Here is a 23,827-nt window from a genome sequence, read left to right on the forward strand (position 1 = left end):
TCTACCATGCTGTCTGACCCTCCAACCTTTACCAGGCTCAGGTCAAGGTGACAGCCACACATGCCTTCTCTCACCACTTGTACCCTCCCTCTCTCAAAAGCCTTTTTCTGGAGTTTATGGGAAATCCCACAACCCCGGCCTGGAAGGGCTATCTCCTCGCGGTGCTGATGTTTCTCTCTGCCTCCCTGCAATCGCTGTTGGAGCAATACTACATGTACAGGGTCAAAGTGCTGCAGATGAGGATCCGAACGGCTGTCACAGGCCTGGTGTACAGAAAGGTGAGCCCTGGAGGAGAGGGGTGGGTCTTTCCCATCCCCCTGTCTCGTCCCAATTTATATATAAATGTTCTAGCCCCAAAGGGTCACATCATATCATCTGTTCCTGAAAATGTACTCAGTGATTACTTTACTCATTCTTAGTTGCTCTCACTGACCTCCTTGGTTTTTTTCCCTAAGACCTTGAGTGATCTGACCCTGGGACCTCTCCAACTCTATCATATCACGCACCTCTCTTGTTCAACCTACTCCAGCCACAAACATACCAGGCAACCTCCCCCCTCAGGGCCTTTGCACTTGCTGTTCCTACTACCTAGACACCATTTCCATTTCTTTTCATGAACCTACCTTTCCCCTCATCCCCCCATGAGGAGAAAGGGCTAATCTCAGGGCTGTGTGGAAACCAGATAGAGGTGGGCTATTAGCTATGTTACCAGGTAACACTGCTTATGGCAAAAACGACTCCCAACCCATCGGTAAATTCATTAGGGCTGAAAATTCTGTCAGTGGAGTACAAATACCTGGTGGGGAGCCAGGGCTTTGGGCTTCTCTCGGTGTAGTGACTCTCATCTCCTCAGGAGTCCAGAAGCAAAGCCCACAAGACAATCTGGTGGAAGAGATATTGGCTTCTATGGGGTCTGGAGAACCCAAGCCTGGGCGTCCCAGACCCCATGCGTCTCCTCTCCCACCTGTGCTGCTCCCTGGGGGAGAAGCGGTGCAGAGGGAGCAGCTCCTGGATGGCTGTGCGTTAAGCACGTTAACTGTGTCTTATTTTCCACATCCAATGCTTTGATATCCAGGGCGTTGGCAACCTTGCGGGGATGCCCCCGCCGCCCAGGGCTAGCCAGAGGTAGTAAATGAATCAGTGGGTGCATTCTTTTCATTTGCCAACGAACCCGTCCAGAGCTCACACTCCCAGTCGCCCCCTTGATGGGGCTCTCAACACTGTGGGCCCCCACACACCTGCCCTCATCACCCCAGGGCCAGGTACCGGACCATAAGGGACAGCTCCTGCACCCCGGAACCCACCGAGATTATTCCAACCAGTCAATCCTGCTTCCCCTGCCTGGCCCTTCTTTCCTCTGAAAATCACGATAAAGATCCTGGCCCACAGTCTACCTTGCTGATAGGTAACTGTAATAATAATAATTATTATTATTGCATAATATTTACTAATATTACTGAATGATATTTTAAAACAGTTCTTCCTAACACTTCTCATAACTATCATTAAAGAATGAGGAATGGGACACCTGGGTGGCTCAGTCAGTTAAGCGTCGTCCAACTCTTGATTTTGGCTCAGGTCCTGAGCTCAGGGTCCTGGGATCAAGCCCTATGTCACTCCCTGCTTGGTAGGGAGTCTCCTTCTCCCTCTCCCTCTGCCCCTCCACTGCTCATGTGCGTTTGCTCTCTCTCTAAAATAAATAAATAGGGGCGCCTGGGTGGCTCAGTGGGTTAAGCCTCTGCCTTCGGCTCAGGTCATGATCTCAGGGTCCTGGGATCGAGCCCTGAATTGGGCTCTCCGCTCAGCGGGGAGCCTGCTTCCTCTTCTCTCTCTGCCTGCCTTTCTGCCTACTTGTGATCTCTGTCAAATAAATAAAAATATTTAAAAAAAATATATATATATATATTTTAAAGATTTTATTTACTTAGAGAGAGAAAGCACACAAGCAGGGGGAGCAGCAGGCAGAGGGAAAGGGAGAAGGAGACTCTCTGCTGAGCAGGGAGCCAGATGTGGGACTCGATCCTCGTACCCTGGAATCATGACCTGAGTTGAAGGAAGATGCTTAACCGTCTGAACCACCCAGGTGCCCCATAAATAAATCTTTTAAAAAGAGAATGAACTCTACGTCTTTATTTAATTTTCCTCCCCAGCTCAAACTCTGCTCCTGGGAGAGCAAGCCACCTGCCTCTGTGGTTCACAGCCATATTCTTAGCGCTCGGTTCACTGTGAGTCTCAGAGTAGGTACTCAATAAAGATTTAAAGATTTTTTTTTTTTAAGTTGGCTCCATGCCCAGCATTGGAGCCCAATGCAGGGCTTGAACTCATGACGCTGAGATCAAGACCTGATCTGTGGTCAAGAGCTAGATGCTTAACCAACTGAGCCATCAACGTGCCCCTAAAAAGATTTTTTTTTTTTAATTTTCTACTCAGTCATTCTGGGCTCACTCCTTCACCCCCTTACTTCTTCCCTCACACACTCAGCAGAGAAGATTGAAAATAGAACCTAGCATTCAATGGGCTGGATGGGGTCCACTGTGACCCCAGAGCCAGGGCACATCTGGGGCTGCCAGAGAACTATGTTTGGGTGTGAGGGGCACCTGAAATGCCCATGGGGGTTGGTCTGCCACCCCGTCTAGCTTGAGTCGGGCTTTGTATCCCGGATTCCAAGCTTGGCCCAGACTTTAGAAAGTCCTCCAACTTTGGGCAAGTTGGTCAACTTCTCTGTGCCTCAGTTTCCTTGGCTGTAGAGTGGGGTGAGTCATTCTGCATTTCACCGATTCTCTGATCACTTTTTTAACCCTCTGTAATCAAGATGTGTCTCGTGTGTTTCAAGTTAATTGCACTGATTTTTTTTTCTCCTTAGTGATATAAAAATAGAGCATCTTATCCGTGGGCTTGCAGATGGAATGAAATGCCGCAGCCCCTCCTCCATCTGGCTGTGGGATCTGTTCCGTCCCAGAAAATGACACGGCTTACCTAGCACAGGGCCTGGGACGTAGGGAGCACTCAGCAAAGGACCACCATTATCATCATAAACCCCAGGGTTTGGCGTGTTATGCTACTAACTTGTCACTCTAGTGCTCTGGGTGTCCCAGAACATTTCTGTTTTTGTCGTCCTCTGAATTCTCCTGACGGCCCCTGGGAGGGTGGCTTGGGAGATTTCCTGGCCCACTTTACAGATGCGTGCACGGAGACCTGCCTCTGCCAGCAAAGGGCAGACCAGCTTTGATCCAGGCCGGCCAGGCTGCTGTGCCCTTGTTCCATCCATGCAGGGGGACAGAGGGACGTACTCGTCCTGTCCCTCCCTCGGACTGAGATCTCGATCCTCCCACCCTGCCCAGGTCCTGGTCCTGTCCAGTGCTTCCAGAAAGGCCAGTGCTGTGGGTGATGTGGTCAATCTGGTGTCTGTGGATGTACAGCGACTGATAGACTGTTTCATCTACCTTAACGGGCTGTGGATGACCATCATCTGGATGGCCATCTGCTTCATCTATCTCTGGCAGGTATGCCCTAATTCACAGACCCCTGGGCAGGGCTATCAATGGTTGTGGGCGGGGACTACTTCCCAATACCATCCAGTGCTCACTGTATGTCCTGGTGACTGTGTGTTATCCCCTCCTACTGTCCCCCACCCTGTGGGGCCTGGGGCCAGGACACCTTCTGACTTGCTACCTTGTATCCAGGGCCCACCATGCAGTGGGCATAGCTTCCAACAGTTCCTGCCCTGCAGTGCATAAATGTTAGATGTGAACAGCGCCTGGTTGGCTCAGTCAGTTGAGCATCCATCGTGTGGTTTCGGCTCAGGTCATGATTTCACAGGTCTTGAGACTAAGCCCTGTGTCAGGCTCCGCGAAGAGCAGGGAGCCTGAGTGAAAATTCTCTCCTGCTGCCCCTCCCCCTTCTCAAGCATGTGCTCACGTGCGAGCACGCTCTCTCTCTCTCTCTCTCTCTCTCTCCAAATAAATAGATCTTTAAAAATAAATAAATGTTAGATGTTATTATCAGGAAGAGAGAGGGCAAGGAAGGACACGGAAAAAAGCAGAGTAAATGGGCGGGCGGACCCCTGATCCAAGCAAATCCACCAAAGACACACCCATTGCTTCCCTGAAACCTGGCTAAGAAGGGGCAGATGGACATCGAGGTTGCCACAGGTAGCTTTTGTAGCATGTTTCCCAAGTGATAACTGTTTTTGCCAGAGAAAGCTTCACCTTCCCCTCACCATTCTTGGATTATTTTTCCCACCCTGGCTGGGGGTCGGTGTTGGACTTCTGGGCACTTCTCCGCTTCGCCACTGGGTGGCACAATTGTTGCACAAATGATCCTGTTTAAAGTTAGGGAAATAGCCTTCCTTCAGGCTGAGAGAGGAAAACGAGGGCCATGGTCTGAAGAGGGGTGGGGTTTGTCTAGAAACTGGGTGCACGTGACCTCGGGTGGAATTTCAAATAGTCACAACCCCTTAGAAATCATTTATGCCAACCTCACTTCCACATTTTCCAGATAGAAAAACCACAGGCAAGAAGGAACATAACTATTCTAAAGTCACCTCACCCAGGAGTCGGGGTCTGAGCTGCAGCTTAGGTAGGGTACGTAATTTGCCCAAGGCCACACCAGTAAGTGGCCAGGGCCGGGATTTTGAACTCAGACCCTGACTCTGGAGATCCGACTTCACCGTTCTGCTCAGGCACACTCCCTTGCCCTGTCCTGCCTAGAAGCATGACCTACTGGAATAGGACTCCAGCACCCCTGGGTGAGGTGGACCATTCCCCAACGTGACAGAGAAGGACGCCATCCTCAGCAGGTGTCCACTGGCTGCTCTCATCAGCTTCCCTGGCGTCCCTTGCCTTAGGACCCAAGTCTGACCAAATCTCTTGGGGACATCAGCTGGGCTCCTGGATATGTCCTGTGGCATCCCACCCTCTTTGTCTCCAGCTTCTAGGAGTCTCTGCCCTCACTGCCATCGCTGTCTTCATGACCCTCCTCCCTCTGAATTTCTTCATCACCAAGAAGAGGAAACAGCATCAGGTGTGACATTTGGGAGAAGGGACACGCTGGGTGAGAAGTGGGAAGGGGAAGCCCGTGGGTCATGGGACTGACATTGGCGCAGGTACAGGGAGGTGAGGAAGGGAGGGGGGACAGGGTGGCGTGAGCCTTTCACGTCACTCAGACCCTTGCCTTCCGCCCCGTATCCCCATCTCAGTGGACAGCTGCTGCACCCCTTCAGCATTCAGGCCACAAGCCAGCCAAGGGTCAGCTTTGATGCATCTTTTTCTGACATGCCATCCATCAGCAGACACGTCCAGAATGTTGCCCCTGTCTCATGCTCCCTGAGTCTCTGCTTCTGCCCTTGTCCCTACCCGGGCATCTCCTTCAGAGTCAAAGCCAAGATTCTGCAGTGTCCAGCAGGCCAGCTGTGATCTGGGCTCGCCTCCTGGCCCCCTGCCCCGGCTCACTCCACGCCCCCACTGCCCTCCCCCCATCCTCAAGCTCTACTCAGGGCCTTTGCTCCTCTGGTTTCCTCTGCCTAGGACTAGCCCTCCCCCAAGAGGGCCCTGTCTCCCCACCCCTGAGCCCTCACTGGCCCCTGGTTACCATAGCAACATGTCCCTCCCCTTCATGCCTTGCAGCTAGTCAACTTGGCCTGTGATGTCTGGTTCCATAGCACTTGTCACTTCGTGCCTGGCTCTTGGATTTAATGTCTCTCTTTCCTGAGACTGGAACTTTCACAGCGCTTGGGAATATGCACCGATGAGATCTCAGCTTCTAGAAGGACGCCTGGCACTTGGATGGAAGGAGGGAGGAAGGGAAGCTAGAAAAAGATTGGTCTCACAGACACCGTTTCTGGAGCCTCCTGTCTGGCCTCCTCTAAGGCATTCTCCACACCTGCCCTGGGGAGGATGCCCCTCCTTGGTGAAACACAGGGAAACAGCCCACATTCCTCTGGCTGACCTCCATGTCCCAGTACGGTCCAGCCCAGCTTCCCCTCCCCCACACCCTCCCGGACCACACTGTCTGTCCTCTGGGTCATGCTGTCCCCTCCATCTATCCTGTTCACCTCATCTATCCATTCTTTGTGTGCTCAGTCCCTCCTCATCATAGCTCTCATGTCATTCCAGGCTGGTTCAGGGGTCTGTCTCTTCCACCCCTACCCCAGTCTTGCTTCCTTCTGTGATGGCCCATGATCTATCCCCACCACAGTGAGGGCTGAAGCACAGGGACAGGAGGGAGGAGGCACCAACAGTGGTCCAGGGGCAAGATGACCACAATTTGGGCCAGGATGGTGGGGACGGCGATGTTGAAAGGTAGACAGTTTGGGGCCTGGCATGGAGGGAGAATCAACAGCATTTGCTAAAGGCGGGGTGTGATGGTTTTGCAGAAGGGGAATTCTTGACATTTCTCTGACCTCTGCCCTCCTCCTCCCTCCGGTCCCAGCAAGAGCACATGAGGCAGAAGGATTCTCGGGCACGGCTCACGAGCAGCATCATGGGGAATATGAAGATAGTCAAGTCCCACGGCTGGGAGGGAGCCTTTCTAGAAAGAATCCTGCGTATCCGGAGCCAGGAGCTGGGCGCCTTGAGGACCTCCAACCTCCTCTTTTCCATGTCTCTGGTGTCCTTCCAAGTGTCCACGTTTCTGGTGAGGTCACCCTGGCCTCTCTGCACAGCACAGACTAAAGGAGGGAGTGCTCGGGGTGGGGGTGGGGGGTTGAGGTAGGTGGTGCCCCGTGCCCCCCAGATCCTGGATCCTTTCCAGGCCACCCCATCGCTCAAATGTAGCTCTCCTGGATCCTTCCCTCTGTCAGGGATCCTTGCTTTGTGCTGAATCAGCTAACCACTTAGATAATTCCCCTGAAGGTGGTCGTGGCTAATAAGGTCTGTCATTCTCCTGTAGAAGGTGCCAGGCATCTGGAACTGCCACTGCTTCTGGCACAGGGGCAGGGAGCTGGAGGGGGAGAACTCCACTCCGCACTGATGCTGGCCATCACATGGCTTCCGCGGCCGCACACGGGCACAGTGCCTGTCCTGTCCTCCAGTTCATTTCACTAACTGCTGCCCGATCGGCCTTCCCAAGGCACAGCTCTGACTCCCGTCACGCTGTTGCTAAAAACCTGCAATGGCTCACTGCCACATACTTAAATAAATAATCCAAGCTCCTCATACGATATTCAAGGCTGGTGGTAGATGGACCTTAACTGGTATTTCCAGAAGGATGAGAACCCCCCACCCCGGGGATGGGGGCAGGCATCGGGGTTGCCGACACAATCCACACTCAGAACCACAAGTACCATCACTCAGAACCGTGAGAGCTCCCCAGCAGGATGGCTGAGTCACCATTACACCCACCGACCATCGTGTCATCACCAAGTGACACCTAGAACTGAAACACTGCCAACACCTAGAACTCACATCACCCAGTGACATCCGGAACCACAGATGCCACCAGTGCCCAGGGCCCTCCGCTCAGGTGCCACTGATGTGCACAACTCCAGGGTTGTCTTCAAGGCATTCTAGAACCACAAGTCCCACCCATGTCTAGAACCTCCCACATGCTACCAGAATCAAACGTCATGGCGTCCCCAGATGCCAGGAACCAAGAGTTGCTGGTCCAGAATGGGGGCTGCACACGTAGCTCCTTTCAACAAGACACTCGTACTTTTTAAGAAACACTGCACAGCTGCGTGAACAAGGAGTGAGGCCGGAGGGTTAGCAGAATTTGGGGTGAGGGGCGGATGGAGGGGAATGTTCCAACATGGCCGGCTGGGCCACACAGGCCCCCGGAGATGGCCCGCTGGCTCAGGTTCCCAGCTCATTTGTCACTGCCCCTGTGCCCCCCCCCCCACAGGTCGCACTGGTTCTGTTTGCTGTCCACACGCTGGTGGCCGAGGAGAACGCCATGGACGCTGAGAAAGCATTTGTGACCCTCACGGTCCTCACCATCCTCAACAAGGCTCAGGCTTTCCTGCCCTTCTCCATCAACTCTGTGATCCAGGTGAGGCAGTGGGGCAGGGAGGCCCTCAGCAGCCTTGCAGGGGTTTAGTGTGAAGGCCCAACCCCATGCATCCTCACACTGCCCCCAGGGGAGGAGGCTGGGCGGGGGGAGGGGGACAGCACAGGGAAGCAGGGAGGCGCAGAGGATACAGCAACGCACCAGCCTGCCCATTCCCTTTCCATACCAAGCATTATTTATGTGGACTGTCGTCTCTTGCTGTCTCCACTCACACTGGGCCGTGATGGAGATGAAGGCAAGTGGCCTTGCTGACGCATCCCTATTTAAACAGACACCCTAGGGGGACAATGTTTGGAATTCTTTTTTTTTTTTTAAGATTTCATTTATTTATTTGACAGACAGAGATCACAAGTAGGCAGAGAGGCAGGCAGAAAGAGAGAGGAGGAAGCAGGCTCCCCGCTGAGCAGAGAGCCCAATGCGGGGCTCGATCCCAGGACTCTGGGATCATGACCCGAGCCAAAGGCAGAGGCTTTTAACCCACTGAGCCACCCAGGCACCCCCAGAATTATTTCTGATAATGGTCTGATGACTCCCTTGGACAAGCCTCCGTCCTCCTGCTGGGTCTCGTCTGGGCAGCAGCCCCATTGTCCCTATTATGCTAATTAGGAGAGAGGAGCTGGGAGGTCACTGTCACCATCATGGTCCCCACCTCCATGGACACTGTTTCCTGTGACCCACAAAGCTTTGTGCTAATGCCTTACAAATGTACTGGGCTCGGGAGACCGGAAGCTATTCCACATCCTCAGGCATCAGACACCCGAAGCTCGAGTTCTTTTTTTTTTTTTTTTTTTTCTTTGGGCACCAGTGACCTGGGGCTTTGGTTTCCCCAGGCCCGGGTGTCCTTGGACCGTCTGGCCGCCTTCCTCTGCTTGGAAGAAGTGGACCCTGGGGCTGTGGACTCAAGTCCCTCCAGATGCCGTGAGTGCAGACTTTGCCAGGAGGGGTGCGGGAGGGGTGACAGGACCGGCAGCGCCCCTGCAGCCCCCCTGACCAAATCCCAGGTGAGGGGCTGCTGGCACTAGGATGGCACGTGCAGATGAGGCTGTCAGCCGTGTACCGTGGGAACAAGGACGGCAATGCTGCTTTCCCCCCAGTTATTCAGCAGCGACTCGTGAGCACCTACTATGTGCCACTCTGGGCATACGGCCTTGAACCCTCCAACCAACCAGGTCCTTGCCCTCATGCAGAATGGCCAGGGAGATAAGCACGGCAGTGTGTTCCTCAAGCTGGGAAATAAAATCAGAGGGGTTCCAGGCCCCGTGGTGCGATGAGCATGGCTTACCTGGGTTTCCCCATTCTGCCCCACAGCTGTTGGGGAGACCTGCGTCAGCGTTCATGACGGCACCTTCGCTTGGTCCCGGGAGGGCACGCCCTGCCTGCGCAGGTACAGCCCGGCCTCCCGGGAAACGTCTTTCCCGTTGACAGGAGGCAGACGCTAGAGGCTCCAGCAGCTTCCGACAGCTGGGCGCTGGAGGCTGGGTTAGTCTGTGCTGCGGCTGGTAGGGAGATCGGTAGAACCGGCCCCGGGCAGAGAGTTTTGGGGAAGCCAGATTCCTGGAGATGGAGGAACAGGAGAGAGTCTGAGCCTCCCTGGTCAGGAAGGACACCTCCCCTCTCCTCAAGCTGGCCAAGATGACACCGAGAGAGGCCTAGCCGAGAGGCCCCCCACGGCCCGGCCTCGCCTGCCATATCTGCTTCTCTCTCTCTCCTGTGTCAGTCCCTGGGTCACGGTCTCCTCCAGCCTCCCAGTGCTGGCTGGGTCTCTGTGACAGAAGATCCCAGTCCAATCCCAACACCCCATTAAGAAGGGAAAGAAAAATACGCTGGGAAGTCTTCAAGTAGATTGTCATCTAGTCACTTTGTAGTCGTTATTAAATGCTTGCTGTGTGCCAGCCGCTGTGGGAGGCCCAGGGGACAGAGTGGAGAGAACAGACACAGGTGATGCTCTCTTGGGGCTGACCTTCTGATGGGGGCACCCAAATGAGAAATTAGGGCAAGGGAGTGATGTCAAGGGAGAGGGATGAGTAGTAAGGTCATGATAAAGGGAAGGAATTAGCCTTGCAAGTGTCTGGGAGAAGAGCTTTGTAGGCTGTGGAAACAGCAAGTACAAAGGTCCTGAGGCAGGAGTGTGTCTAGACCAAGGTTTCTCTACCTCAGCATTAGGGCTGGAGATTTCTTTGTTGTAGGGGCTGTCCCAGGCCTTGTAGGATGTTTAGCAGAACCTCCAGTCTCTACCCACCAGTTTCTAGCAGCGACCCCCACCAGGTATGACAAATGACATGTGGGTGGGGGCCACCGTCCCTCCCCCTTGAGAACCATTGGCCTGCGGTCTTTGAGAGAGGGGAGGTCAGTGAGGCCCAGGCAGAGCAGCTTAAGGGACAGAGCAATAGGAGGTTAGGCGTCCTTCGGGAATGGCTGGGACTTTACCTTTCCTCCTGAGTGAAATGGGGAGCAGCGGAGGGAACTCATGATCCCCCTTGGGTTTTAACAGTCCCTCTGGCAATAGGGTGGGGGATGGGCTGCGGCCCACCGTAGGGGCAGAGGGCACGTGATGAGCAGCCTGAAGCAGTAACGTAGACCGGAGCAAGGCGGGTAACCTCTTCTGCCACAACAGGGAGTGTGTGTGGGTACATGTCTGTGGGTGTGAACAGGTGTGTTTGTGTAAATGCGTGTGCACTTGTGGGTGTGCTTACGTGTCCGTGTGTGTGCTCGCGTTCATGTATGTGGCATGTGGGGTGTGCACGGGTGTGTGCGCTCTTCTGACTTGGTGGGGGAGGCTGCGTGCATGGACTCGTGGGCTGTGCGTGCCTTATGCGTGCGCGCTCGTGTGCGTGCGTACGTACGCACGCACGTGCGTGGCGAAGATGGCTGCTTGAGTCGTCAGACAGGGACAGCGAGAGGGAAAGACTTTTGGAGGAGTCACCCACGGGGAAGGCTGGCTCCGTCTGGGCTTCCCCAGTCCTGCCCAGACTCAAGCTGGGCCCTGCCCAGGGACATGTCTCCCCTCCTTTGTTGCCAGGATCAACCTCACTGTGCCGCAGGGTCGTCTGGTGGCTGTTGTCGGTGCCGTGGGGGCAGGGAAGTCCTCGCTGCTGTCTGCCCTCCTCGGGGAACTGTCTAAGGTGGAGGGATCGGTGAGCATCAAGGTGAGGCTGCCCCACTGCCCGTCGCTAGAATGTCCCCCAATCTCAAAGCCCTCCCATTCCTCCCTGTTCCCCCCAATCCTGCCCCCACTTCCCCTCTCCTAACCTCCTTCCTCCCCGCCCCTCCCCGCTTCTCCTCCTTCTCCAAAATCGCTCTTACCTCCATCCCTATCAGCTTTTTAATGGCCAAATGAGTTGCATTTTAGGGTTCCGTGGCCTACGTGCCCCAGGAGGCCTGGGTCCAGCACACGTCCGTGGTAGAGAATGTGTGCTTCAGGCAGAAGCTGGACCCGCTGTGGCTGGAGAGGGTCCTGGAAGCCTGCGCCCTGTGGCCAGACGTGAGCAGCTTCCCTGCTGGGGTCCACACCAAAATTGGGGAGCAGGTGAGGGTCTCAGGGCCTTCTTGCCAGGGGGAGGCATCGGAGCTCGGGACCAACTGCCTCCCTGACCTGTGGGGCTGTGTGGAGGGAGGGACGAAGAGGAGACAAGGGAGCAGGGAAACGGGGCAGACAGAGGGCTTCGCCCAGGGCCAAATGGGAGCTCAATCCATAGTGGCTAATAAGCGAGTGATTACAAATAGAGACGAAAGCAGAGGCGTGGTAGGGACTGGTAGACAGAGGCTTTCAGCAGCAGGGCGTCAGGTGATCTGGGCTCCCTGCCGTGTTTTTCTGGATGACATTAGTCAGATAGCTTCCCCTCTGGGCCTCACCAAAGGGTCTGGGGCAGAGATGTCCAATAGATAGGATTTATGCATCTGGAGCTACGGATTGGGCAGGGGTCAGCAAACTATGACCCCCAGGTCAAATCCGGTCCACTGTGCATTTTTTCGAATGCAGTCTTATGCGGACATGGCCACACTCAATCATTGCCACGGTCAATGGCTGCTTTGCATGACAGGGGCAGAGATGGGCAGTTGTCACGGAGACTGGGGTTAAAATTGTTACTGTGTTGGGACGCCTGGGTGGCTCAGTTGGTTGGACGACTGCCTTTGGCTCAGGTCATGATCCTGGAGTCCCGGGATTGAGTCCCACATCGGGCTCCCGGCTCCGCGGGGAGTCTGCTTCTCTCTCTGACCTTCTCCTCACTCATGCTCTCTCTCACTGTCTCTCTCTCAAATAAATAAATAAAAATCTTAAAAAAAAAAAAAATTGTTACTGTGTTGAGGTGCCTGGGTGGCTCAGTGGGTTGAGCCTCTGCCTTCAGCTCAGGTCATGATCTCAGGGTCCTGGGATGGAGCCCCGCCTTGGGAATCTCTGCTCAGCGGGGAGCCTGCTTCCCCCCCCCCCCACCCTCTGCCTGCCTCTCTGCCTACTTGGGATCTCTCTCTCTCTGTCAAATAAATAAATAAAATCTTTTAAAAAAATAGTTACTGTGTGGCCCCTTACAGAAAAAGTTTGCCCTACTTTGGATTAGGGAGTGGAGCGTGAAAAGGTAGGGGTTGCTATTAAGGGAACAAGTGGGTTTCCTGGAGAAGAGGAGAGGGCCCCTGTGTGGCTGAGGGCTGTCCAGGGAGGAGGACAGGGCATCCTGGAGGCCAAGGGAGGGTGTTGCAGAAGGAAGGAGTGCCTGCCTCCCCTTACCTCTGTCCTGCTATCATATCCTAAACCAAACCTGTGCTCCCCCAGGAACTGCCGACCCATCCCCATCGACCAGAGCTCCATCCCTCCAGAGCTCAGATCCCAAACCATGGTGTCATCCTTGATTTTCCCCTTTACATGCACCCGTGTATCTGGTCATCAGCAAATCCTGTTGGGTCCACCTTCGAAGCAGACCCAGAGTGTTCTGGTATTGTCCAACCACCCCTACATGGCTGCCCTACTTATTTCTGTCTTCATGCCAGATAGGCTAATCCCAGTGCAGCAGCTAAAGGGATTCTGTTCAAATGTAGGGCAGACCACATCCTTTCTCTCCTTGGAATCTTCCAAGATCTTGCCATCTCCCTCAGAGTCAAAGCAAAAGTCCTGAGTGTCTGCAACAAGGCTTCTCAAGGTCTGGCCCCACTTTTCTGACTCCATCTCCTATCATTGCTTCCCCTTTTCTGTTTCACCCCAGCCGCATGGATCTCTCCATGATGGTCATTAAACACTGAGAGCATATTTCCTACCTCAGGGCCTTTGCACCTGCTGTTCTCTCTGTTTGTAAAGCTCTTTCCCAGGGCTCCATGGGTCATCCCTTACTTCGGTCAGGTCTCATCTCAAATGTCCCCCTAGTGCAGAGGCCTTACCTGACCACCTTACCCAGCACAGCAAACCTGCTCATGCTGGTTCAACATACATGCTAATTTTACTTTGTTACTCTTCATGTCTTCATTCAGGTGATATATTTTACTTGTTTATTGATGACGTGTCTCCCATCCTCCCTCGTTAGAGCATAAGGTACATGAGAGCAGGGACTGGGTCTTGTTGCTTGCTGTATCCCTGGAGCACAGAACATTGGGTATATTGTAGCCATATGTGGAAAATGAGAGTGGAATGAATGAATGAATGAATGACCGAACGAATGAATGAAAGACAATAAGGACTGACAGGTTAGCACTGGGTTGGACAACAGGGAGATGACTGGTGTCCCTGAGGAAGGCGGAACCATACAGTGGGGAAAAGAGAATACAAGCCAGACTCAAGGGAGAAGTGGGTGGGAGGAGAGGATAGCGCAGAGCATGCGGATTAACTCCTCCTCGAAGCCTGGCTGGGTGGAGACCGAGAGGGACGCTGGCTTGAGAGCAAGCGTTTGCAGCTGGCAGGTGACCCCATAGGAAGGGCATGGGGAGCTGGCCCTCACTCTGATGAGCAAGTGTGCACCAAGCCCCTGTCCCTCTCCTGTGGCCACAGGGCATGAGTCTCTCCGGGGGCCAGAAGCAACGGCTGAGCCTGGCCCGGGCCGTGTACAGGAAAGCTGCCGTGTACCTGCTCGATGACCCCCTGGCGGCCCTGGACGCCCACGTTGGCCAGCACGTCTTCAACCAGGTCATCGGGCCTAGTGGGCTGCTCCATGGAACGGTACGTTCGGGTAAACATGTCAGCATTCACAGCCCAAAGGCAGGGGGCTTCCTAACCCCCGTCTGTCTCCCCACCACTCTCCTCGAGTCTCATTTTCCTCTACAGTGGTTGGCTTTGGCTCTGACAATGCCACATGACAAACAAGTCCCCATCTCAGTGGCCCACGGCGGCAGCCAGTTCTTGCTTTTGGGCCCATGGTTAGACTGTTCCCAGTTCAGGCTCCCTCAGGTCACCGGCCAGGTTCAGGGGAAGCCTGAGTCTTCTTGTTTCGAGACATAGCTTAAAGGACACCCTCTATTGCTCTGCTGGGACATAAAGAAAGAGAGCAGGAGTACAAGAAGGGGAGCTCTCCCCACACTGAGCCCCAGGACACTGCCTCCCCCTTCCACCCAGCTCGGGAAGACTGGGTCAAACACAGGAGTGTAACTTCTACCCCTTCCCTGGCCAGACACGGATTCTCGTGACCCACGTGCTCCACGTCCTGCCCCACGCTGATTGGATCGTGGTGTTGGAAGATGGAGCCATCGCCGAGATGGGTCCCTACCAGGAGCTTCTGCACAGGAAGGGGGCCCTGGTGCGCCTTCTGGATGCAGCCAGTCATCCAGGAGACAGTGGAGATGGAGGTATTGGCTGGGCTTTGCTGGCTGGCTGTGGCTGACTTCTGCCACCCTTGGTTGGGGAGAAGGCTCCAAGGATTCCACTGGTATGACTAGAATGCTCTGGCCACAGCCTTCGTGGGGGCCCAGGCCTGGAAGCAGACAGCACTCTGAAGAGGCCACATATCCCCTCCGTTAGAGCCAGTGACACCTGCTGTGAACCAGGGACTGTGCTAAGGGTCTCTACATAACTTATCTCATCAGATCTGCACAACAGCCCCACGAGGCACGTGCAGTCTTCGCTGCCCTGTTTCTAATGAGCAAACTGGGCAAAGACACATGTTCTGAGGTCACAAGGTTAGAATTTGGGGGTGTTCAAATCTGCCGTCTGGGTTCCTAACTGCTACAGGGCTTGAGCAAGGTGGTCACCTGGTGGCTGGAGGCCAGAAGGCCTGTGACATGCTAGCTAGAGCAGCTGCAGCTGCTTTTTTTTGTTTGTTTTTTAAAGATTTTGTTTATTTGTCAGAGCAAGCGAGCACAAGCAGAGGGAGAAGCAGGCTCCCCGCTGAGCAAGGAGCCCAATGTGGGACTCGATCCCAGAACCCTGGGATCATGACCTGAGCCAAAGGCAGACACTTAACCAACTGAGCCACCCAGGTGTCCCATAGCTAGGGCTTCTAATAACCAGAAAACACAACACGTGCTGGAAAAATGACCACGCATTAGAAGGGAAGCCACCAATGTGAGCCCACAATGAGTGGCTCCTCCCATGCTCGAGCTCATCGAATCATCTCAGTGCCTCTGTGAGGTCAGGGCTGTCTCACCTCCATTTCACAGAGGAGAAAACTGAGGTGCAGAGTAAAGGAACAAGCCCAGGCTTACATGGCTTCTAAGTGGGTAGTGCTGAACCCAAGCAGCTTGGCTCCAGAGCACATGCTTTTTCATGAGTAGGCTGGACACCGCCCCCACCCTGACCCCCGCCACAATGACAAAGCAAGGACACAGTCAGGGGCCCCAGCCCCAGGCTCTGCCTTGTCTGAAAACATCTGGTGAGCACTGGCTCACCCTGGTAGAAATCCCAAGTGTTGACTCACAGTGCCACCATCCTGAAGCTTGGAGATGGAACCTGTCTGGCCTGGGGGATGGTCGGAGGGAGGGTCCTTTCTCGGGGAGGTGACTCCTGGGGTTGGCGGGTAGTTACCAGAAAAGAACATTCCAGGCACAAGTCTGTGGCAGGTGTGTGATCATGTCTGCTGAGTGAATGAATGAGTGATTGAAGGACTAATGTTCCCAGAAGAACCCAGGGAGGATGGAGAGCAGTTATAAGATCCGGATGGGAGGAAACAGGTGCTCACACAAGTGAATGCCATATAGCCAGTGAGAGTCAAAGCCAGTGCCCAGAACCCGAGTACTGACCCCTATCATGTGACAGGACTCCTTTCACCTTGCAGAAACAGAACTCATGACCGAGGCCAAGGATCCCAGAGGCTCTGCTGGATGTGAGAGGCCCACAGGTGGACCCGGCAGGTGAGTCCACTGTGGCGCTAAGCACAGGGAGTGCTACCAGTGGCCTTGAGGGTTGGGTGCACACACCCCCTAGACAGGAAAACTGATTTGTCCTCCTTTCCTCTCAGTGGCAGGTCCATGAAGTTAGTCCCTGGGAAGGATGGTACCACCTCAGAGGCCCAGACAGGGGCTGTCCTAGATGAGCCCGAGTGGGCAGGACAGCCCACAGCAGAGGACAGCGTGCAGAATGGCAGGGTAAACGCCAGCTGCTCCTTCCCCTCTGCGTCCACTGTTATGGCGCTCACCTCCCCCGCCCCGCCACCCCTTGGGGCTCAAGACCTCCCATCCGATAGATACAGCACTGGGCAGGAGCAGGGAGACTCCCCTTTATTGAACGCCTGCTGTGTGCCAAGTAAGACTCCAGATACTTCATATTTCTTAATGCTTTCAACCTGTCCTGGAATTAGATGATAGTCATATTTTAGAGATGGGGAAACTGAGGTCTTAAAGAGTTTGTGTTCGTCTAGCGAGCAAGGCACCAACCTGGGACTCAATCTAGGACACTCAGAATTTGCAGCTTAAACTATTTTTTTTCTTCTATGACGCTGTGCCCACCCATCCGTCTGCCTGCCTACTCATTCATTCCTCAGTCCTTCTCCATTTCCACCCATTCACCTACCCACCCTGTCCAACCTACTCGCCCATCCATCCACCTACCCATCTCCTCAGTCATCTATCTCACCCAACCTCCCACCTATTCATTTATCCAGCCATCTACCCGTCCATCTACCCATCTGCCATCAGTCTATCCATCCATCCACTCACCTATGCACCCACTCATCTACACACTCACTTGTGTGATCACCCATCCACCCTCCTGCCCATTCATTCACCCATTCACCCAATCACCCTTTTTCCCACCCAACCACCCACCCAGAAAACATGTACAGAAATCCCACTCCATGCCAGGTGATGTCTCTGCTCTGGAGGAGACTGCCTACTAGTGGGGGGAGATAGTCAGCAATCAGGCAACTGAGCAAGGTGGTATCAGATAACGATAAATGCTATTAAAAAATAAAGAAGGGCAATGGGTTGGGGACCAGCCACAGACAGAGCAGGGGCAGAGCATTCCAGGCAGAGGGAATAGCAGGTGCAAAGCTCTGGGGTGGGAAGGAGCTTAGGGTGCCAGAGAAAAGAAGGGGATCCCATGAGACCAGCAAATAGTAGGAAGTAAGATTAGAGAGATAGACTAGAAGTTTGGAATTTCTTCTAAAAGCAAGAAAAAGCCATGAACAGGTCAGCAACAGCAAGATGGGGTTGGGTTGAATGTTTCCAGAAGTTCACTCTGGCTTACAGCCACGTGAAGAATGTCAGCTTTGTGGCAGCTAAACCTTAGTCAAGGGTCTAAACCTCTTTATGTCTCAGTTTCCTTATCTGTCAGGTGGGAATTACAACGGGGACAGAGACCTATGCCTGTCCTATAGTATGTGCTCAGTAAATCACTCCCAAGCCAGAAAGTGCCACCACCCATCCCCTTTACAGCTCCCACTGGACCTCTTAGGGTTCTGCAGACAAAGGGGGTCTGGAGCCGAGGTGGGGGCCTTAAGGAGAGATGGTGCTCCAGGTGGGGGACACCAAGAGAAGATGGATAAGGTCTGCATCATGGTTCCATCTGCCCTGTCAATGTGTTTTGAGAGCCTCACATGGTCTTTCCTTCCTTCCTTCCCCCGGGGCCTCTCTCTGCCTCCATCTCCCCTCCATGTGCTACAGGTGAAGGCCACCATGTACCTGACCTACCTACGGGCTGTAGGGGCTCCACTCTGCCTCTATGTACTCTTCCTCTTCCTCTGCCAGCAAGTGGCCTCCTTCTGCTCCAGCTACTGGCTGAGCCTGTGGGCGGACGACCCCACTGTGGACGGGCGGCAGACGCAGGCAGCTTTGCGGGGCTCGATCTTCGGGCTCCTAGGCTGCCTCCAAGGTACCCCTTGCTGGCCTTCCTCACTCTCCATCCTCTCAGCCCCCTCCGAGGTGTTCAGGGATCCCTGGTCTGCCTGTCCATGGCTTACCATCTCCTTCCTGAGCATTCGTGCAAACATCCTGGCCTCGAGGGCAGACCTGCATCCATCCACTAAGGCTTGGGGGCATGGGGGACACGGCACTTCCCTCCTCTCCTGGAGCCCCCAAAGCCTGTACCAGACTCATCAACAAATAAATGCAGGATCTTGGCCCCCAGTTGTTAGGGGCACCTGAGGACTCGGGCAGGGACAGACCAACCACGGTGTTTGGATTGGCTGCCTCACCTCAGCGATGGGGAGGGACGTGAGTGATATCCCGAGCACACAGATCAGCATTAGGAGGAAGGGGTTAGGTTAGTTTCCTACAGCTGACAGAAATTACCACAAACTTGGTAGCTCAGAACAATAGAAATGTATCTCTCGGAGTCCTGAAGCCAGAAGCCCACAGCCGAGCTTTCCGCGGGACTGGTTCTTCTCAGAGGCTCTGATGGAGCATCGGTCCCACCCTCTCTCCCACTTCTGCTGGGGACCAGCAGTCCTTGGCTTGTAGCGTCTGTGCCTGTCTTCACGTCCCCTCACCATGCCTCTGGTTGTCTTCTCTTCTCGTAACGATATTAGTCGCTGGATTTAGAACCCACCCTACGTCCAGAGTGGTATCATCTCAAGATCTTTCACTGAAAACATCTCCAAAGATCCTATTCCCAAATAAGGTTCCATTCCGAGGTTCCTGGGGTACTTGAGTTTGCAGGGTTGGGAGGCGCACTATTTGGCCCGCTACAGGGTGGTTCATCAAGGGATTGTCGAGGTAGTCAAAACAGAAGCTGGCCACCATGGGGTGGTTGGGGGCGGTCTCAGCTCTCATGCTCTGCCACCCTCTCTTTCTCTCCCCCCAGCCCTTGGGCTGTTTGCCTCTGTGGCCATGGTGCTCCTCGCGGGGATCCGGGCATCCAGCCTGCTTTTCCGGAGACTTCTGTGGGATGTGGTGCCATCTCCCATTGGCTTCTTTGAGCGGACCCCCCTCGGGAACCTGCTGAACCACTTCTCCAAGGAGACAGACACAGTCGATGTGGACATCCCAGACAAAGTCCGGTCCTTGCTGATTTATGGTTTTGGACTCCTGGAGGCCATTCTGGCGATTATGGTGGCCACCCCGCTTGCAGCTGTGGCCATCCTGCCGCTGGTCGCCCTGTACACTGGGCTTCAGGTAGGAAGAGACTGAGGAGGTTCCCAGGGCCAGCCCAAGTCACCTCAGCCAGTCCCCTGTCTCTGAGCCGGATTCTGGGTGGGAGCTTCTGTCCAGTGGGCATCTGGGGACCGTCCCTAGAAGAACTCCCAGAGGCAGAGAAACCACAATGTGTTTCCAACACTTTTTACTCATCTCCATCTCCCAGATGTTCCCCTCCAGGTTCTCAGTAGCTCACATCACATCGTGCTGCTGCTGGAATCAGCTTGATCTTTCCCAGTGATCTAGAAACCAAGAAGACACAGCAAGGTCTCAAAGGCTGTCATATTAGGGTTGACTCTTGCTGTTGCCTGAGCAGTTGCCTCCTTAGCTTGGAACAAGAGGACAGAATCTAATGGCTTACGTTCCTGAAGTACAGTGGGCCCCGGTCACCAAGACGTTGTCCCTGTCTCCGTCCTCACTCCATGGGTCTCCAAATGTGGTCTCAGACCCACGGCATCAGTGCCAGCTGGGAGCTATTTAGAAACTCACATTCTCGGGCCCCATCCAGGACCTACTGATGCAGATACTGTGAGGGAAGCTCACCCTCCACCCCAGGAAATCAGAAATAGAGTAGAAAAAAAGCTGTGGTCCTAGGACAAAAGCCACAGCCACTGCTGTGGTCTCTCTGTCCTCTTAACTCAGGGAGGGAGAGCCTTGGGGGCAGGTGGAGGTGGGTCTGAATCCGGGCCCTGCCACTTACTTGCCATAGAGACCCGAAGCAGCTGCTTTATCCCTCTGGGCCCTAGGTGTTCTTGTCTATAAACCGTGAAGCCCACGAACGTCCACCTCCTATTAGTAAATGCTGTTTGTAAAGAGCCTAGCACCCAGCTTGGGTGTTCAGCCCATGCACAGCCTCCTGGCCTGTGTGCAAACGGCAACTCACACCAAATAACGGTCTTGTTATTTGTGTGTTGTTAGGTTCCCAGCACCTGGCACGGGAGCTCCAGCTAAGAGAGTGAGTTGCACTTGGCCACCTACCTTCCGTGTCCTTTATGGTTTTGTTCCAAAAACGACTGGCCCTAAGTAAAGAAGGGGGCCTCAGAGCTGGGAATGAGACAGTCACACCAGAGGAGGGATTTCTTAGTCCTGGCTGTGCATGAGAATCACCCAGAAGGTTTTATTTAAAACATACCAAGGCCAAGGGGACCCCACCAGAGCTTCTGATTTACTCACTCTGGGCTGGGCCACGGGAGGGTGAGCTTCCCAGAAAAAGAATGCATGTAATTCTGATTCTGCAAGGAATTGGGAGCCCAGAGAGGGAAAGCAACTAGCCCAAGGTCACAGAGCAAGCTGGTAGCGGAGCCTGGTCGGAAAGTGTCATCGAGGCTCCCCTGTGCTGCTGTGTCGGTGACTTTTCTCCTCCACACCTGTCCCACTGCAGAGTCTATATGCGGCCAGCCTCTGCCAGCTCAGACGCCTGGAGTCAGCCAGGCACTCGTGCGTGTGTTCCCATGTGGCCGAGACATTCCAGGGCAGTGCAGTGGTCAGAGCCTTCCAGGCCCAGTGCCCCTTTGTGGCTCAGAATGACGCATACGTGGACGAGAGCCAGAGAGTCACTTTCCCACGGCTGGTGGCCGAGAGGTAAGAAGAGCCCGGGGGCAGAGAAGAATAGTACTCCATCTGGGAACCCAGACGAGTGAGACTGAGGGTCATAGTGTGTGGCCAGAGAGACCAAGTGGCTTGCCCAAGGTCACACAGCAAGGCAGGGATAAAACTGAGGCTACATCCCATGGGGGCCCTTGGTTCGTGCCATGAGCAGATGGAACGTGGCCTGTAGACATGCCGGGAGCAGGCAGGTAGGGGGAAGACGCCTCTGTGGCCAGGCCCCTGGACTGGCCTCCATGGCTCCGCAGAGCAGCTACAGAAGCATCCTCAGCCTCCTTTCGGGAACGCAGGCTTTGAGCACAGACAGGCGTGGGCTCTTATCCCATCTCTGCAACTTCCTAGCTGGGCGATCTTGGGCAAGTTACATACCTCTCTGAGCCTCATTTGTCAGAGCGGTACGGCTTTCATGGGGTGGCTATCGGGATTTTGTAAATACACTCAGCTAGTACTTGTAACAAACTTCCTGCATGCCCGACAGGGTTCTGGGCACTGTACACGGATCTATTCACTTAGTCCTAATAACTCACCAGGCAGAGACTGTTCCAGAGATGGTGAACCTCAGGCACAGAGAGATTTAGGAATTTGCCCAGGGGTGCACAGCCAGTATGTGGTGGACTCAGGCTTTGAATCCAGGTGCCATAGTGTGGAGAGGGCCAGGCACACAGTAGGCACTCAGTAAATGTGAATTCCTTTCCCCTTTGTGCCCTGGGTCCCTGGCCAGCTGTGACTCAGGCCGTGTGGCTGTGGGCAATGTCTCACTCCCATATGCCTTCTGGGTGATCTGAGTCTTCCCAGGATCCTAGCCTAGCGGGGAAAGCCCTTCTGAAAATTTAGAAAGCGCCTACTATGTGGAAGGCCCAGTGATTTCCGTGTCACATATGACACATCTCACTGAATCTTCTCAACTGTAAGGAGCCAGATGTTACCTCATTCCACAGGCGGCTTAACTGGCATTTAAAGAAACACAGGGACTGTCTCAAGGTCAGCCGTCTAGGAAGCCGGTTACTTACTCATTTGTTGGGCTGCTCCCTTGCAAATCCATGACCTGTTGGGAAAGATGCATGCTTTCTGGTATTGGTCAGGGCGATGTGGCTTCGAAGACTTGTTACGTGTGTGTATTTGGGCACATACCTAACTCTTCTGAGCCTTAGTGTCCTCACCTGTCAAATGGGGACAACCCCATTTTGTGGGGTTGTTTGGAGAACGAGATACCATATGTAGTAAAGCCCAGAGCTCCCTGAAGACAGGGGTTTCAAAACTGTGTCCCCAGCACCTCTAGCATGCATGGCATCCAGTCGGGGCTTAATATGGGCTTGTTGGATGAATGGGAGAGTAGAAATCCAGCAGGAGGGGTTGCATATTTATTCATCCACCCAATATATTAGTCACTGAGCCCCTACTAAGTGCTGGGCCCTGTGCTAAGGTGCTGGGGACACAGTCATGACCAAGACAAAGCCATTGCCTGCGCCAAGCTCATGATCTGGCAATGGAGACTGATGATCGAGGACTGAGTAAATAGTTTTCTTATAAAGGGTGGTAACTGCTATGAAGTTATCAGTTACATATGAGAGAGAAAGGGGAGGAGCAGGCCAGGAGAACTCCTGGAGGAGGCAACGTTCAAGCCAACATGAGCACGAAGATAAAAGGGGGGTTGGGTTCAGGCAGGGGGAGCACAAGGAAGGCATATGGCCAGGCACACCCCAGGCAGAAGGTTGGCACCATGGCAACACTTGACTTGAGCACTTATGGTGTGCCAGGCTGTGGGTGGGGCATAGAAGAGACAGGAGGTCATCCACCTCCCCCACCCACCGAGCTTGGGTGGGGCCCGGGGTATGCAGGGGACCATGGCTGGGGACCCCTACGGGACTCAAGCTGGCACGATGACGAGGCCCTGTGCCCAGAGAAGCAAGTCCTGCAGAGAGGGTCCCCCGCTGAGCCGGTCTTCCCTGCCTCCCCTCGCAGGTGGCTGGTTGTCAACCTGGAGCTGCTGGGGAAGGTGCTGGTGTTGGCGGCCGCCACGTGTGCCGTGCTTAGCAAGGCGCACCTCAGCGCCGGCCTCGTGGGCTTCTCCGTGTCCGCTGCCCTCCAGGTACTCCCAACACCGGAGACTGACAGACCCCTGCCAGGGGGACCTTTAAGGAACAGAGTGCCAACCCGTGAGGAAAATGCAGCTGGGGGACCGTCCTGGACCTTGGGCCAGTCTCCCCTCACAGAGCCTCAGTGTGCTCATCTGAAAAATGGGGCAGTCATCTCTTCATACCTTATAAAGACTAGTTGAGATAACGTATATAGAGAAAACATATATATATACATGTAGTACCTCGCTGAATTTTAACTATTAATAACAATACTTAATGTCAGATCCTATCTGTGGAGGAAAAATATACATATCTAAGTAGCATTTTTTATGAATGAAGCATTGTTCTAACAGCATCACAAATATTAACTCATTTAACTCCTCCCACAAGCCCAGCAGGGATATTCTTACTATCCTCATTTTACAGCGAGGCAAAATGATGGCAAATCAGGCTAGAAACATCGCAGAATGCAAGTCAGTGAGCCCAGGTCCTGCTGCGTGTCCTTGGGAGGGCCACGCACCCTCTCTGGTCCTGTCTCCCCACCTGCGTCAAGATGGGTTAGACAAGCTCCTTTCTACTAAGCATACTGCAGTTCTACTGAAGGAAGAGGGGGGTCCTGGCAGCTGCAGGCAAACCCCATCCCCTTGTCTGTCCCAGGA

General features: G+C 54.1%; 1 protein-coding gene across 1 annotated transcript in view; it reads left to right on the forward strand.

Moving 5' to 3' along the window:
- Positions 1–23,827, forward strand: part of ABCC6 (ATP binding cassette subfamily C member 6) — a 45,470-nt gene that overhangs the window by 15,070 nt on the left and 6,573 nt on the right. Inside the window, exons 9-25 of the mRNA XM_032836226.1 lie at positions 101–278; positions 3,342–3,503; positions 4,930–5,022; positions 6,430–6,633; positions 7,840–7,986; positions 8,835–8,922; positions 9,313–9,388; positions 11,024–11,150; positions 11,354–11,530; positions 13,976–14,143; positions 14,592–14,766; positions 16,191–16,266; positions 16,374–16,500; positions 18,016–18,223; positions 19,154–19,464; positions 20,867–21,066; positions 23,053–23,179. Of these exons, the coding sequence (XP_032692117.1) occupies positions 101–278; positions 3,342–3,503; positions 4,930–5,022; positions 6,430–6,633; positions 7,840–7,986; positions 8,835–8,922; positions 9,313–9,388; positions 11,024–11,150; positions 11,354–11,530; positions 13,976–14,143; positions 14,592–14,766; positions 16,191–16,266; positions 16,374–16,500; positions 18,016–18,223; positions 19,154–19,464; positions 20,867–21,066; positions 23,053–23,179 (2,644 nt within the window). The remainder of the gene's footprint in view (positions 1–100; positions 279–3,341; positions 3,504–4,929; positions 5,023–6,429; positions 6,634–7,839; positions 7,987–8,834; positions 8,923–9,312; positions 9,389–11,023; positions 11,151–11,353; positions 11,531–13,975; positions 14,144–14,591; positions 14,767–16,190; positions 16,267–16,373; positions 16,501–18,015; positions 18,224–19,153; positions 19,465–20,866; positions 21,067–23,052; positions 23,180–23,827) is intronic.

Source organism: Lontra canadensis, unplaced genomic scaffold (assembly GCF_010015895.1).
Source record: "Lontra canadensis isolate GAN:19392208 unplaced genomic scaffold, GSC_riverotter_1.0 scaffold91, whole genome shotgun sequence".
Lineage (NCBI taxonomy): Eukaryota > Metazoa > Chordata > Mammalia > Carnivora > Mustelidae > Lontra > Lontra canadensis.